This window comes from Tyto alba, unplaced genomic scaffold, assembly GCF_018691265.1.
Source record: "Tyto alba isolate M040663 unplaced genomic scaffold, T.alba_DEE_v4.0 Super-Scaffold_42, whole genome shotgun sequence".
In the NCBI taxonomy this organism is placed as follows: Eukaryota; Metazoa; Chordata; class Aves; order Strigiformes; family Tytonidae; genus Tyto; species Tyto alba.
In genome coordinates this window covers 32,794,978-32,808,673 of record NW_024881318.1, presented here as the reverse complement: position 1 = coordinate 32,808,673, position 13,696 = coordinate 32,794,978, and the positions used below count along the sequence as shown (strand labels likewise).

The following is a 13,696-nucleotide window of genomic DNA, read 5'->3' as shown; positions in this document are numbered from 1 at the left end:
CATTTCTGCAAAAGGCCATAGAATTACAAAACTGAGGGATCGGGACTTGGTTTCTCATTAGCAGTGATGATTCTCTGTATCATTTTTACAACCTAAAGGTCATTTCAATTGCCTCAGCACAAGAATCTCAAGCTCCTGCTGGTCAAAGGTGAAATGTTTTTAAAAGGAAAATACTCTAGGGGTGAAAATCCAGAGTAAAGTCAGCTGAATATTATAAATTAAAAAACAAAAACAAACAAACAAAAAAAAAAAAAAAAAAGAGAAAACAGAGCTTTTATTGAAAAAAAAGAATTTTAAAAATGTTGACTTTTTATCCACAAGCTCACCAAAGCCCTCGTCCCCAAATCCAATCTAGTTACTCTTCTGCTTTAGGAACAGAAGCTTTTATAGAGAGGTATGGAAGTAGAACAAAACAGTCCTTTACGCTAGCATGCAGTCCCTCCTTCAAAATAAGAAAGGCATTTGGAATCTGATCCAAGCCTCAAATAAGTTAATAAAAAAGGTCTTGCGAATTCACACTAACCTATGTGCACCATTGTTACTTTGTCCCTTAGTTACTGAAGGTTCAAAGCCAAAATGACCACTTACCCCACTAAGATAATACATCGATAATAGCAGATAAAAGAATAAGTATATTTTGAAAGCAGGGCACACTTGCCTGTGTGACACACCAGAGAGAAAACAGAGATCAGTAATACATCTATTCTTGTAGGTAATCTCATTTTATTGAATGAAGTGCTGCTTAAAATAACAACACTTTACAGTCTATATATGCAGTTTCAATTTTAAAAAATTAAATATATTTGTTTTTTCAGAAGAGAAAGCATGCATATTTATCTACATCATTTTGAGATAAAAGAAAGGATTACCATTTACAGCAGCAAATCCTCCCTACAAATCTTTTAAGGGGCAAGGCAGGCAGTAGCAATTCTGCAGAAGGCAAAGCATAGAAACTCACTACTTTGAAGGTATAGTTTACTCATTGAGAGACATTAGCAACTGCAGAAGAAGGTCGTTTAAGGATGGATTCAACTGAAAATGACAGTGGCTCAGCTGTTGAAAGTTTTGTTGTGGGCTGTTTGGCCGCAAATAAGTCTTTTGTGCATTTGCCTATTGTAAACTTGTATTTTTGGTTCTCTTTAATGGCACACTCTCTGTATTTCTTAGGAGCATCTTCAAAAGCCTCCTTCACAAAGGATGTTCTCAATTCTGCTCCTGATCTGTCAGGAAGCCTTTGCTGGAACAGTGATTGAAATGGACTGTATTTGAACGGTGGAGGGGGCTTGGCACTGTCTTTACTGATCTTGCTTAATACCTGTTCCTGAGGAGTCAGAGAATCCTTATCAGAAATTTGAGAGAAAGTCCTTTTTGGAGGAGAGAAAGCTGATCTCTCACGAGCTTCCTGAGGAAGGCATGGCATCTCATTACATGTCTGCTGAACGTCTTGCGTGTGGGTCAGAATGAATGAATTTTCCAGTTTTGGAGACATGATGTCGTGATCGGTGTTTGGACAGTCCTGGCTTTGTGAGACCTTGGCATCCCAACCTGTCCCAGGTTTGACAGCTTGGACAGTAGTAGCATTCAACAGGCATTGCTGGTAGAGGAGAGCATCACTAATGGGACCACATTTGGGCCACACTAAGAGCCTGGATGACAGGGGATACTGCCTGTAGGTAGTAGCTACACTGACATTTGAAGAAATCAGTTCCATGTTGCTGGATCCTGAATACTGCATGGTTAGATCAAGGCAGGTTGGCAAAAAATTGCAAAACTCCTTGTTTGGAGTCTCAGCTTGAGTAGTGTTGAAGGCTGTTTTATACGAATTGTATTCAGCTCCATGCATCATGCGGTTAGGGAGAAAAAGGGCAGCTGCTTGTGTAGCTTCCATCATCTCTCTCTCTTTATACTCTCTCTCTAGCATAATGTTCTCCAACTCTTTATCAGCAAAAGCCCGTCTCTTTCTCATCCTGTCACTTACAGGAGGTGGCAAGGGTGAATTCCCTCCCAGGTAAGGGTCTGTTGGAATAGGACGGTAACCTAAAACAACAAAGCAGCATTAAGAAAGAAGCCGCATCGGAAAACCATTAAAGCTGTGTTTGTAAAAGCACCCTGTTTGGAGCCAGTCCCACCAGGCGCAGAGCACTTCCTACAAACCCTGGTCACCGTCTGCTCCTACTGATGTCACCAGGCCACCGAGTCTCAGCTCCCTGCGCCATCAGGCACCATCAGTACAAGTTCCTCAACACCAATAAGGAAGCCCTGCTCCTCTGATGTGTGTAGTCTGCTTCAAAGCTAGCTGATGAGTAATTTCAAAACCAATTTCTAAACAGCAGGTTTAACAGAGGGTTAAAAAAAAAAAAAAATAGGCTGTGTTATGACTGGTATTGCTTCATGCAGTTTAAGGAGGTAACCATCCTTTTTTAATAAATATGGAAAGTATTCAAATAGTTTATTTCTTCTGAATTAAAAGAGAACTTCGATAAAACATAGAAATCTAGTCTCCAGTATATTCAACTACCAGGCTAACTGGATTCATTTAATATAACCAATAGGGTCCAATCCTGTTTGCTCTACACAGAAAAGTAATCCCACTGAATTAATGGAACTACTTACATGAGTAAGAACAGGGTTTTACCTGTTTTCACTCCCATTCCTTTCACACATTTCCTTTTTCCCCATTGCCAAGGAAGATATCTATACCTACAGCTGATGCCTTTTCTATTCTCTAAAGATGAATCACTATGTACACATTGCTACAGATGGTAGAAAATTCCAAGGAGAACTAGGAGAAAAGAAAAAGAAAGTTAAGATAAATTAGAGGAAAGAATACAGAAGAGATTTATTTTTTTTAAGAGTGAACTGTAGACAAAAATTAGAGATTTCTAACTGGACAAAATTTTAATTGTGCTTGCACAAGCAAAGAAAATTGTTTTCTATTTTTTTAAAAAAAAAAAAGGGAAAGAATCTAGATTTGAGAAGTAGATTTATGAGGCTACAGTTTGGAAAGTAATTAAAGCAGAGATAGACATAAATTCGGGCACAATCAGAAGAGGGATTGGGGAACAAAAGATAAACTCTGTCACTAAAATATCCACCTTTAAAATGTCATTCTCCCACAGTTATTATTTTCGACAAGGAAAAAAAAAATAAAGATATTATACATATCTGGCTATTGATAATGCCGCAAATGGTGCTGCTGTGTTAAGTGTTCAGAGAAAAACAAAAAAAAATAAAACAAACAGAAAAAAACCCCACACAACTGTTTTATTTATTTACTTCCTGATAAAAACACCCGCGAATAAATTACCCTGCACTGGAAAACGCTGCTGGGTAGTCATGTAAAAAGAATGTCAGCTTGTAACAGTAACTCTCAAATTTCAAATTACTGCTGCTAGCATTTCAGGCATTATTTTGGCCGGGGGGGCGGACGGCTGAAATTCTGCCACATCGATTCCAGCCACGACGGGCAGGAGCCCCCGCCGCCTCGCGCTGGGAGCGGTGCGCGCTCCAACGCCGTTCCGCGTTTATTTCGGGAAATAACGCTGAAGCTCACGCCTGTCCGTGAGCAGCCGCGCCTCGGACGGGAGGTGTGGGGGGTTTCCGGGGCCAGAGAGGGGTTTCCCCGCTGCCGGTCGGTGCTGCGGGGCTGGGCGGCAGCCCGTGGAGGGGCAGGAACGCGCTTACCTTCCAGGATGCTCTTGGCCAGGAGGCTGGGCGTCCGGGCGTGCCTCTGGTACACAGCTTTGCGCTCCAGGCTCGCCTGCTTCCCCGCCAGCCCCTTCTTGTCCTAGGAGAGTGATCGAGCGGCGCCGTCAGCTCCGGGGCCACCCGTCCCGTCCCGTCCCGTCCCGCCCCGTCCCGTCCCGCCCCGTCCCCGCTCACCTCGGTGGCCTGCTGCCGTCGGAGGGCTACCTGGGCGGCCATGACGCGCTGCCGCTCCACCACCAGCAGGCAGTTGGCACACTGGCAGTCGCGCCAGCGACAGTAGCGCTTGTGTCCCTTCAGGCACGACACCACCCCGTGGTTGCGGCACCGGGCGCACTTGGGCGTGCGGCTCAGCTTCCGCGGCTCGCCCCGCCGCGGGGCCGCCGCCGCCGCCGCTTCTTCGCCTTCCTCCCCTTCCTCTTCCTCCTCCGGGCCGGTGCTGCTGCGCGGCGCGCCGGGGGCCTCGGTCACCTCCCCCTCCACGCTCTCCACGTCGATCTCCCAGTCGGCGGCGCGTCCCTCAGCCATGGCTCCTCGGCGGCGCGGCTGCAAGAGAGGGGTCAGGCCGCCCGCCCCTGCGGCGGGACGGCAGACGGGGCACAGCCGGCTACCGAGTTCCCTGCCGCTGCCCGACCTGCCGACAGCCCCGCTGAAACGCACCCCCCGTCGGGGAGTCACGGCAGAGCCCGATGGGGGATGCCATCTCTCCCCTCACCGCCTGCTCGGGTCTATTCCCCGTGCCCCACGCTGGGCTCAGCTTAGCCTCGACGGACGCTGCCCCGCCGCGCTCCGCCCGCCCCGGCTTGCCGGGGAACCGTGCTCGCCCGCCGCAGGCAGGAGCTCGTCTCCAGCGGCGGAGGATGCGGGGGGAACCGCCCGAGGGCGATGCCCAGCGCCGCGGGGCTGCGGGGCTGTCATGTCTCCCCACGGACACGTTCATTTCAGGATCCTGACAACCCTCCTGCCCGCCGCGTTCAGACGCAGCGGACAGGTAGGGAACACCTGGGCTTCACACACCGCCGCTGTCCGCTCCGGCGACCGGGGGCTGTTTGGGCTCCTGGAGCTCCCTGCACCGCGGGGGCAGTGCTGTCGGGCCCCCACCTCCTCCCCCCACCCGGCCTCCCCGTCCTGCCTCCCGCACCTTGCATTCACCGCGGCTCAGCGTCCGAGCCCGGCAGCCGGAGGCAGGGGACTCCCGGTCCCCGCACCCGCGGCTACAAAGCTTCTCGACGGCCGCGGCACCGCGCCGTCGGGGGGTCGCTGCGTGGCGGGCCGGGCCGGGATGGGACGAGACGAGACGAGACGAGACGAGACGGATCGGGTCTGGCCGTGCGTGGCTGTGGGTGTGCGCTTTCCGCACCAGCGCCGGGGCTGGCACCCGCCGCGCCCACGCCGCGCCCGCCCCGCGGCACAGCACCCGCCGCGCCGGCCCCGCCGCGTTATCATCGCCGCCCGCGCCGCCCATTGGGCCCGCGGCGCGCGGCCGCCTCTCTCATTGGCCCGCGCCGCCGGCGCCCCGCCCCCACTTCACCCACCCACCCACCCACCTACACCCCCCGCGCGCGTGCCAGCCGCTCGCCCGTGGGTGCGGGCGGGCACGGGGGGCGTCGGCGTGGGCGGGGCGCCCCGCCGCGCGGGAAACGTAAGCGGGCGGTCATCTTTCATTTTTGGGTAGAAAAGAGGGGGGAAAAGGGAGAAAGTGGGGGAAAGTCGGTAACGCGCGTGATGGTGACGGCTAGGAAACCTTCTCCGCGGGCCAGTAACCGGGGAGCGGGGCGGGGGCGCGGGTGGAATAGGCTGAAACAGGTGCCGCGCTTTGCGTTTGTCGTCGCTCGCGTTGCTTGCCCCGCGAGTGGGACACACACACACACACACACACACTCTCGTGTCAATGGCTTTTTTCCGAGCCTGAGAATACAACGGAATCGGCGTTGTCTTCCCGCCCCGCCGGGAATTAAGGCGAGGAAAAATATTAGTTTACTTTTTATCACCCCCTCCCCTCAGTGGCGTTTTTCAGAGAGCACTGAGCTGGTCAGTATCTTTCTCCGCGCCCCGCTCCCTGAGGGAGGCTGCTCCTCGGGAGCTGGGGAGTGAATGCCCCCGGCCTCACAAAACAGGCAGCGATCGAAATTGCAACGCGCGAAGTCTCGCCCGAGCCAGCGAGGTGCTGGGGGTCGATGCCTCCGTCTGTGAAAATGGGAACAAAATGCACTTCGGTCGCGTTCGACACCGGGCAGGAGAAGAGCTAGTCAATTTAAACCGAGCATCCCCAGAAAAAAAAAAAAAAAAAAAAAGTATGAGGGAGAGCATCAGTTCCCCACCAGTGAGTGTCCTGATCGAAAACTAACGATATGCAGAACATAGGGCCGCAACCGCTCTCCGAACATGGAAAATATTTTGCTCTTTCCCTGAGCAGCGCCTGTGTTTAATAAATACTGATAATGTTATAATGTTCGTGTGTATAATAAACACGGGCATCCGCTCACGGTGAGCGCACGGACCGGCTGCCGGCCACCGGTTCGGCACGGAACAGCCCTGCCCCTGCAGCCCGTTGGGACAGAGGCCGGCGGCGGGACGGGCGTGGGCGGGACGGGCGTGGGCTCCTCCGCTCGCCCGCCGCCCGGGTGGGTCACCGGCCCTTCGCCTCGCCCCGCGGGCTGCGGGCACCTGCCGGGAGGGAGGGGGGGCGGGAGGGAGCCTTTGTCCCGAGATAGTCTTCGTCCTCCTCGGGCCGCACCGGCTCCGAGTGCTCACGCCAGGAGAGCGGGGAGAGGGCAGCGCATCCCCCGACGGCAGGTATTATTCATCCCAAAAGAGAGCCTGGCTACTGTTTGACTTACAAGCATGACTAAAAGGCAAATACCCAAGGAATTCCACTTTCCCCCCTCGGGGTCCCTCTTAAAAGGCACAAGCATGACAAAGGACCTGCTAGGTTAGGAAACAGAAGTCCCCTTTGGTTGTAAACCGACACCAAATTACAAAGTACTATTCTGCGGGCCGCTGGAGTAAATTACAAAACAGTTCGCCTCCTGTTTACTTTATCCACAGGGAACTGTGAAACCCAGCCATGATTTTTAAAGCGTGTTTGTATAACTTTCTTCTGCTCCTCTTGTTTGCGCTCGGCTCGGCAGCGCGTTTGCGCTCCCCTCCAGCCTCTCCTCCGCTTTCCCACCGGGGAGGTGCCGCTGCCGTTCTTCGGCGGGACGCACCCGCGGCAGGAGAAGGCGGAGAGCGGTCCCCAGCACCGCTGCTCCCGCTCCTGCAACCACGGGGACCTCCGCGCCCCCTCAGCCCCCGGCTTTGCCCGGTGGCGTCAGCCGCGCCCGCGGTGAGCCGACACGGGCGGGTGCCGCGCCGTGCCTTGCTGGGAAAGGCACGGATTTCCACGCGAGGGAAGGCAGAGGGCCCCGCGATGTGCGACTCGGCACCCACCTGCCCCGCTATAACGCTCCCTCCGGACTGCCCCGGTGCCCGATGAGCGGCGGCCGGGATGCTCCCGGGCTCCTTCAGAGCCTCCTCTTGCACAGCCTCCCCCGTGCCTCCTGCCACCCCCCCGCACGGCCACTGGCGAACCCCCCCGCCGGTAGCTGCACCTCCGGAGGCGGGGTGAGGATGCTCCGGGTCCCGGTGGGGGTCTGGGGAGGCGTCCGCTGACGCCGGGCGGGCGCTGCCCGCGAAAAGCGGAGAGGAAGAGCAGCCCCGGGGCACTGCGAAGGCTGCGGACAGGGTGTCCCTTGAGCCCCGGCGCAGGGCCCTGCTTTGCGTTGCTCCCGGGTGCGGCGGGGGTGGCGGGCGTGCAGGTGCAGGTGCCGCGGTCCCCCCCGCTCCCCGTCCCCCCCAGCCCTCCCTTCCTCCCGGGAAATTTATTAGCGAGGTTAGGGCAGGCTAACCAAACGGCAGCCCCGGATGCAATTTCCCCGGGAGGAGGAATGCTTTGATCTTGCCCTCTCCCCGCTCCGTCGGGAGCAGATTACATTGCCAAACGCGGGAGATCCCCGCCGCTTGTTTGGTCAGAGATGTTACCAGTTAATCTGAAACAAATTGACTCTGCCCGCCGGCCCCCTTCCTTCCCCGCCCGGGGTCCCGGTGCCCGGCCAGGGGCTCCGGCCGTGTCCCCGCCGTGCGCGCCCCGTAACGGCATGCTCCGCCCCAGGATCCCGTCCTGCAAGGAAGGCTTCTCCTCCGCGGAACATAAAGTTACCATATATTTGCTCCAGCGAAAACGTGGAGATTTCCCAGGTGATCTCAATCGCGGAGGGGAAAAAAAAAAAAAAAAAAAAAAAAAGGGAAGAAATCACCTTTTCTGGTATTATCCAACCAGTAAAACCGTGATTTCTTTTGCAGTTTTCTTCCATAAAATTGCGGGTTTTTTTTTTTTTTTCCTACATCAGTCTCCCTGTTCCCAGTCTCTTATAAACAGCATTTACACTAAGGTAAACCTGGATACGTTTTTTTATCCATTACACAAACCTTTCTAAACTGATTGTACCTTAAAACATTTTAAACAAGCAAGTTTTAATTTTTTGTGTTTATGTTTTAAACAAGCGTTTAATTGCTTAGTTTTTTTTAATACGTTGCTACCTAACATACTTGCAAAGCAGCTAGGTATAGAGTCAAGGAAGGAGTGTTCTGTTATTCCTGCATGTAAGTCAAACAAATATAATAAATACATGTAGTAAGGATGTAAGAAATGTCGGGGTGTTCACTATAATATGATATGCAAGAAGATTTTATTGACTCTGACAGTGATTCCACTGCCTTTGTAGGAGTGTTTGCTCTGGCAAGGAGGACAAGGGTCCACCTTTACAGGGAGACTTGCATATCGTACCTGGATAATCTTCAGTCGTGTAAAACTGGATTGATATCAAAATCAGTAACAGTGAGCACAGCAGAATTGCCACTTTGGGCACACTTAGGGAGAGTCTGATGGGAAGTCCGGAGGTGTCAACAAGTTTCCCTTGGTCACAGATAGCTTGGGATCAGACACAGGGTGCAGCGGAGGTTTCCCTCTTCACCCTGGCAGCTGCCTGGAAGACGGGATGAGCTCCCAGAGAGGAGGAAGGGGTGGGCCGAGAAGGAAGGGCAAGTTTGTCCTCTGCGGCTGGGGGCTCTGCCTGCTCATCGGGGCTGCACGGGGCAGGCACACTCTGCCCCATGCCTCTGCAAACAGGACCACGCAGGCAGCGTGATCATTAGACAAAGCAAGGAGGAAACACGGCCCAATGGAACTAGAACTCCTTCTTCTGCAGCCTCCAGGTTCATGGCCAGGGGACACTAGGGCAGACCTAGAGAGACTCCAATCAGAACCGTCCAAACCTTATCCAATCCTGTGCTGGAACTTTGAATTTAAACAAGAAAAATGCCATGAGGAGGGCCTGTGTGCCATTCACAACAGCTTTGTTTTGCCTCATAAACAAGGCTGACCTTTGGTTTGCCAGCATTTAATAAGCCAGTAGACACTTGGCAGGTCTCTTCCTAAAACGTACTAGAAAGTTGGATCAAGTCTCAGAGTGAATATCAAGAATCCACTATACAAGCAGTGAGCATAGCAAATTGTCAAGTCAGCAACTAATGTACTTCACTATAATCTTCCCAAATGTCTTAAGTAGTTTGGCAAATCTCTTGTTGCAATAAATTCTAATAAAGTTTTGGGTTTTATTTTTTTTAACATATGGCCTTAAAAAGTAACTTAGCCAAGAATATTTTTAGAGTCACTGCAGAGTTTGCTGGAGATGTTGTCTCAAAACTTGTTTGCACTCTGGCAGTTTTATTCAAATGTCAACCAGATGCAGAAAGCATAGGGTTTTGGGTTTTATTTTACAGTCCTGGAAAGTAAAAAGTCAAGTCTCTGCAATGTAAATTGTCTTTTTGACTGCCATATTTTAGCAGAACAGCAAGAAGTCTTACTAATAAACTGTTTTGTGGTGTTTGGGTTTGTTTTTTTTTTTTTTTCCCCCACCTCAGGATACATTATAATCATATGCAAAATACTTCAAATGCCAGCAAGACACCTGCTAAATCAAATAAGTTGGGTAGGCTATGTTGTGCTTAGTACTAAAAATTCAGTCACATAACTGTAACTAGCCCGACTGTGTTCTCATTTGCTAGGTAGCATTGCAGTCTGAGTAGCATTACTGAAATTAATAGGATGACCTGAGATATTAGTCAGCATGAAAAATAGCATCTGAATCTGGCAACATATCTGTTAAAATAAGCCAGACAAGCTCAGGCCATATTGATCCATGCAGATATCTAGGCCACACTAAAGGCTGCTTGTTATAAGCCTACTAGCAAGAAAAGTTTGTAGAACCATTTACGGAGTGTGATACTGCACCATGCAAATACAAGTATCAGACTCTGGCTCACTATGGGTCCAGAATGGAGCATGCAGGTATCTGAGGTGGTAGAGGTGGAAGAGGTGAGTGGGACCTGCTCAGAAATCTGTGTCAGAGTGAATGTGAGACAGCTTGGCTCTCTGAAGACTGTGCAGAAAACACAGTGTAGTACATCCCCACCTGGGATATTTCCACTGAAGCTCTCTGAAGGATTTTGCCATCTACCCTTCTGAGAACTTACCTTGAAAATCAGACGAGCTTTTGCTGCAGCTCCACGGATCAGGAGATCTGTCCATGTGGCACATGGACACGTGCAGGTACTTTGAACTCCCACTTGCCTGGTTCTTGGACATCAGTTGAGGAGACAGAAAAGCAAGGGATGAACTCCCAAATACAGAAGTCTCCCACATTTACAAAGAAGCATTTATGGGTGCAGGACCCCCTTCCAGAAGATTTTAGCTGATGTTTAAGGTAGAAGAGATTTCTGCAGTTACACAAATAAAATATGATTCTATTTGGGGGGTTGTTTTTGATTTTTTTCATTTTCAGCTAGTACTTCTGCATATATTCTGTTTTGTTCTGTTGAGGTTAGGTTCATACACAGCACGGGGACAATCAAAAATACATGGACTACAGAGATAGAAACAGTTATCTTTCGGACTCTGGACTGGAGGTATTTTTAAGTACCCCAAACAGCCTGGCAACATTTTTGATATCCAGGGAATTTTCCAGTGCACATTCGGTACACATCATTTCTATCAAGTATTTTGGAGGGGGGGATGAGTTTGGCTGCTCTCAGCCTTTGTCTCTCTGTCTCAGCTGCCATCACTGGGAACTCCAGCTCCCCTCAGTATAAAGAATCGGTATAAATGGAGGGGTGACACCAGGGTCACCTTCTGGAGGGGTGGCATTGCCATCACAGGAGAGAAGCTGGTGCCCTGGCGGGACACAGCACCTTTGTGCTAAGGGACATTTAGGATCATCTAGTTTGCTACTTCTCTTGCCCTGCCTTTGGTGTACTCTTGGTTGCAGTGTTAAGCAGCGGTTCTGCAAACACTCTTGCTGGGCAGAGATGACTGTGCACCATCTTGTGCATTTGTCCCATAGCAGAAGGGAGCAGGACTGAAGTATCCATTTTTATTCTGACTTACATCAGTGAAGGGGAACACAGGAGCTGTAACTGCTTCAAATTCTTTTCTTCTCACAAGTGCACCTGCTCACTGACTGGCTTGAATTTGACTCTTGGACTAGATACCCTGGTTACATCTGTAGGTAGAGCCCAGCCTGACCAGGAATTCAGCACTGTGGCTCAACACATGGCCACACATCAGATTTATCTGGATACACTGTTTCCTGAAACCATCAAAGAAAAAACAAACAGTGCATTAAATGATTCCTTCTTTAGATAGACCATCACTGGTGTGGAATGTATTATAAATATATATTTAATATATGCTGTGTTTGTTATTATAAACACAAATCTAGGTGAAAATCTAAGGCATAAAGCCTTCCTGAATGGTGCAGCCATTCAGTATTCTGGGATCAAACTCTTCCCTTCATTCCATACAGACACCCTATTGAAATCCTCAAGATTAAATGGGAATAAGTCTGAGTTTAACGTATTGCAGATGTGTATATATATTAAGAACATTGGAAGCATTGTACTCAAAAATGCTATTTTACTTATGGTATTTTTTCAGCACTTATGATTACTTGTAATAATAAAGACTATTCCACAAACTGTGCTAAGATCATATGACATAGCGAGCACACTGTCATCTACTTCATGATTTAACATCTGTGACACTTCAGTAATTCGCGGTCTTTGGCCATCCAACATGATATCAACTACATAAAGTGTCAAACCACTCAGTGCATAAAATTAACCAATTCTAGGAGTAAAGAGCTTTAACCAGCTCTGCCCAAGTCAACAGAAAACCTCCTGTATCGACTGTAGGGGAAAATGGGTAAGGCCCATATTTAACTTATTTTGACTTAGAGGACAACACACTGTTCAGAGATTCAGCCTGCCCTGTGTGACCAGTTCACTGGCAGAACGATCTACAAAACATTGGGCTTGAAGAGTTTCTTACAGAGGGGCTGCTGTGTCACAGGGCTGGGGCTGCCACAGCGTTGCCTTGCTGACATTGGTCGGGCACTGAACAACCCCATCTCTGTGACACCCATCTGAAGTATTTTAACTTTAAGGTCTGCTTTCCTGGTCTGTAGGGGGCATTTTCCATCCCATGCTGGGCTGCATCACAGAAACACCAACATCTCAGACAGAATGTCCAACCAGTTTATACCATATGGTTTAACCACATACAAGAGACCTGAATGATACACGATTTGGGTGATATATAGCTATAAATTACTAGCTCCCTCTTCTAAATAGTGATGAAAAAACTCTTTCAAAATACATTTATGATAGCAAGACACACCCTAACAGCTTGTTCAGGTAAGCAAACAAACAAACAAACAGATTTTTAACCAAGAAGCAAGGAAACATGAGAATGTGCCCGAGGACCTTGCTGTCTGTAGTGGTATACTGACAAACCTTATCTTCACTTCAACAAGATGCCAGAATTTCATACCATAATGATTAAACTACTGCTCTCCATAATCAGCCCACTGAAGGATGTGCAACAACAGGAGATACACCCCAGCCTCAAGTACTGATGAGTGAACTCTACTAATTTCAGCCAGAGGCACCATAAAATCCTAACCATGAAAATGTGGAAGCAAACAGCAGCTTGCCCCCAATTTCCACAAAACCTGACTGCATCCAGTTAGGGATCACTGCAACATGTATGTGCTAATCTCTTGCTGCCCAGATTCCTTCCAGCTTTTCTTTGGCTGTACATCATGCATCTCTTCAAATTCATGGAATTAACATACATTGAAAGGAGTGTATTACAGGGGTTTCAATGTGTTTTAATACAAGGAAAATTTTTCTGGGACCTAAAAAGAAATGTTCATCTAGCCAAGAATGGATTTTGATCAAACTGTTACCTTTTTTTGCTTGTCTACACACGAACTAGTTTAAGTGTGGGAACAAATGACAATTAGATTAGTACAGGTTTAAGAATAATAATATTTTCATTGTAACTGAACTGCAAATAACAGGGATGTAAATTGACAAATAAGGCCTTCCTTTTAGTTGTGCGGGAACAGGACATGCCCTCCAATGCAATCACATCTCTGCACAAGTCAGTGGCTGCTCTGCCTGCATTACGGCTGCCTGCCCAGCAGTACGTAACACACGTAAATGCTGTCAAGGTAGAAATGTCATTGTACATGATTTGAAAACTCTGTTCCATGACATACCAGAATAATAATGGACAATAATAAATGAGAGTCCTTGGCTCTCTTCTTTGGCTGAACAGGTTTAGCTGAGTCAGAAGAGACCACATCTCATTTTTCCAATGTGTGCTTTTGTTAGGTCAATAGAGAGACTGTTATAGAGTGGTAACGTGAGCTGGGTAATGTGTGCAGGTTCTGGGGCTTTATTGTGTCCCTGCTATGTTAATTAGTATTAGGAACATGATGGATTGGCAACACGTGTACTTTCTGAGTCTTAAACCAGCCCTGAGAGTTTAGCACTCCATTAGTTACACATCACAGGAACCCAGGGATGTTTACTCAAAAAAGTATCA

The 13,696-nt window shown here is 49.3% G+C and overlaps 1 protein-coding gene across 2 annotated transcripts; it reads right to left on the bottom strand.

The window, feature by feature from the left end:
- Positions 1 to 833: 833 nt before the first annotated feature.
- DMRT2 (doublesex and mab-3 related transcription factor 2) lies at positions 834 to 5,031 on the bottom strand. 2 transcript variants are annotated; one of them, XM_042804738.1, is made up of 4 exons: positions 4,847 to 5,031; positions 3,883 to 4,251; positions 3,685 to 3,787; positions 834 to 2,037 (listed from the first exon to the last, which is right to left on the bottom strand). In XM_042804738.1, exons 2-4 carry the CDS (start codon positions 4,231 to 4,233, stop codon positions 980 to 982), a joined length of 1,512 nt encoding a protein of 503 aa, XP_042660672.1. In that variant the 5' UTR covers positions 4,234 to 4,251; positions 4,847 to 5,031; the 3' UTR covers positions 834 to 979. The 2 variants fall into 2 exon arrangements, with proteins under 2 accessions (XP_042660672.1, XP_042660673.1); XM_042804739.1 differs by lacking the exons at positions 3,685 to 3,787; positions 3,883 to 4,251; positions 4,847 to 5,031 and adding an exon at positions 2,701 to 2,742.
- Positions 5,032 to 13,696: the final 8,665 nt, after the last annotated feature.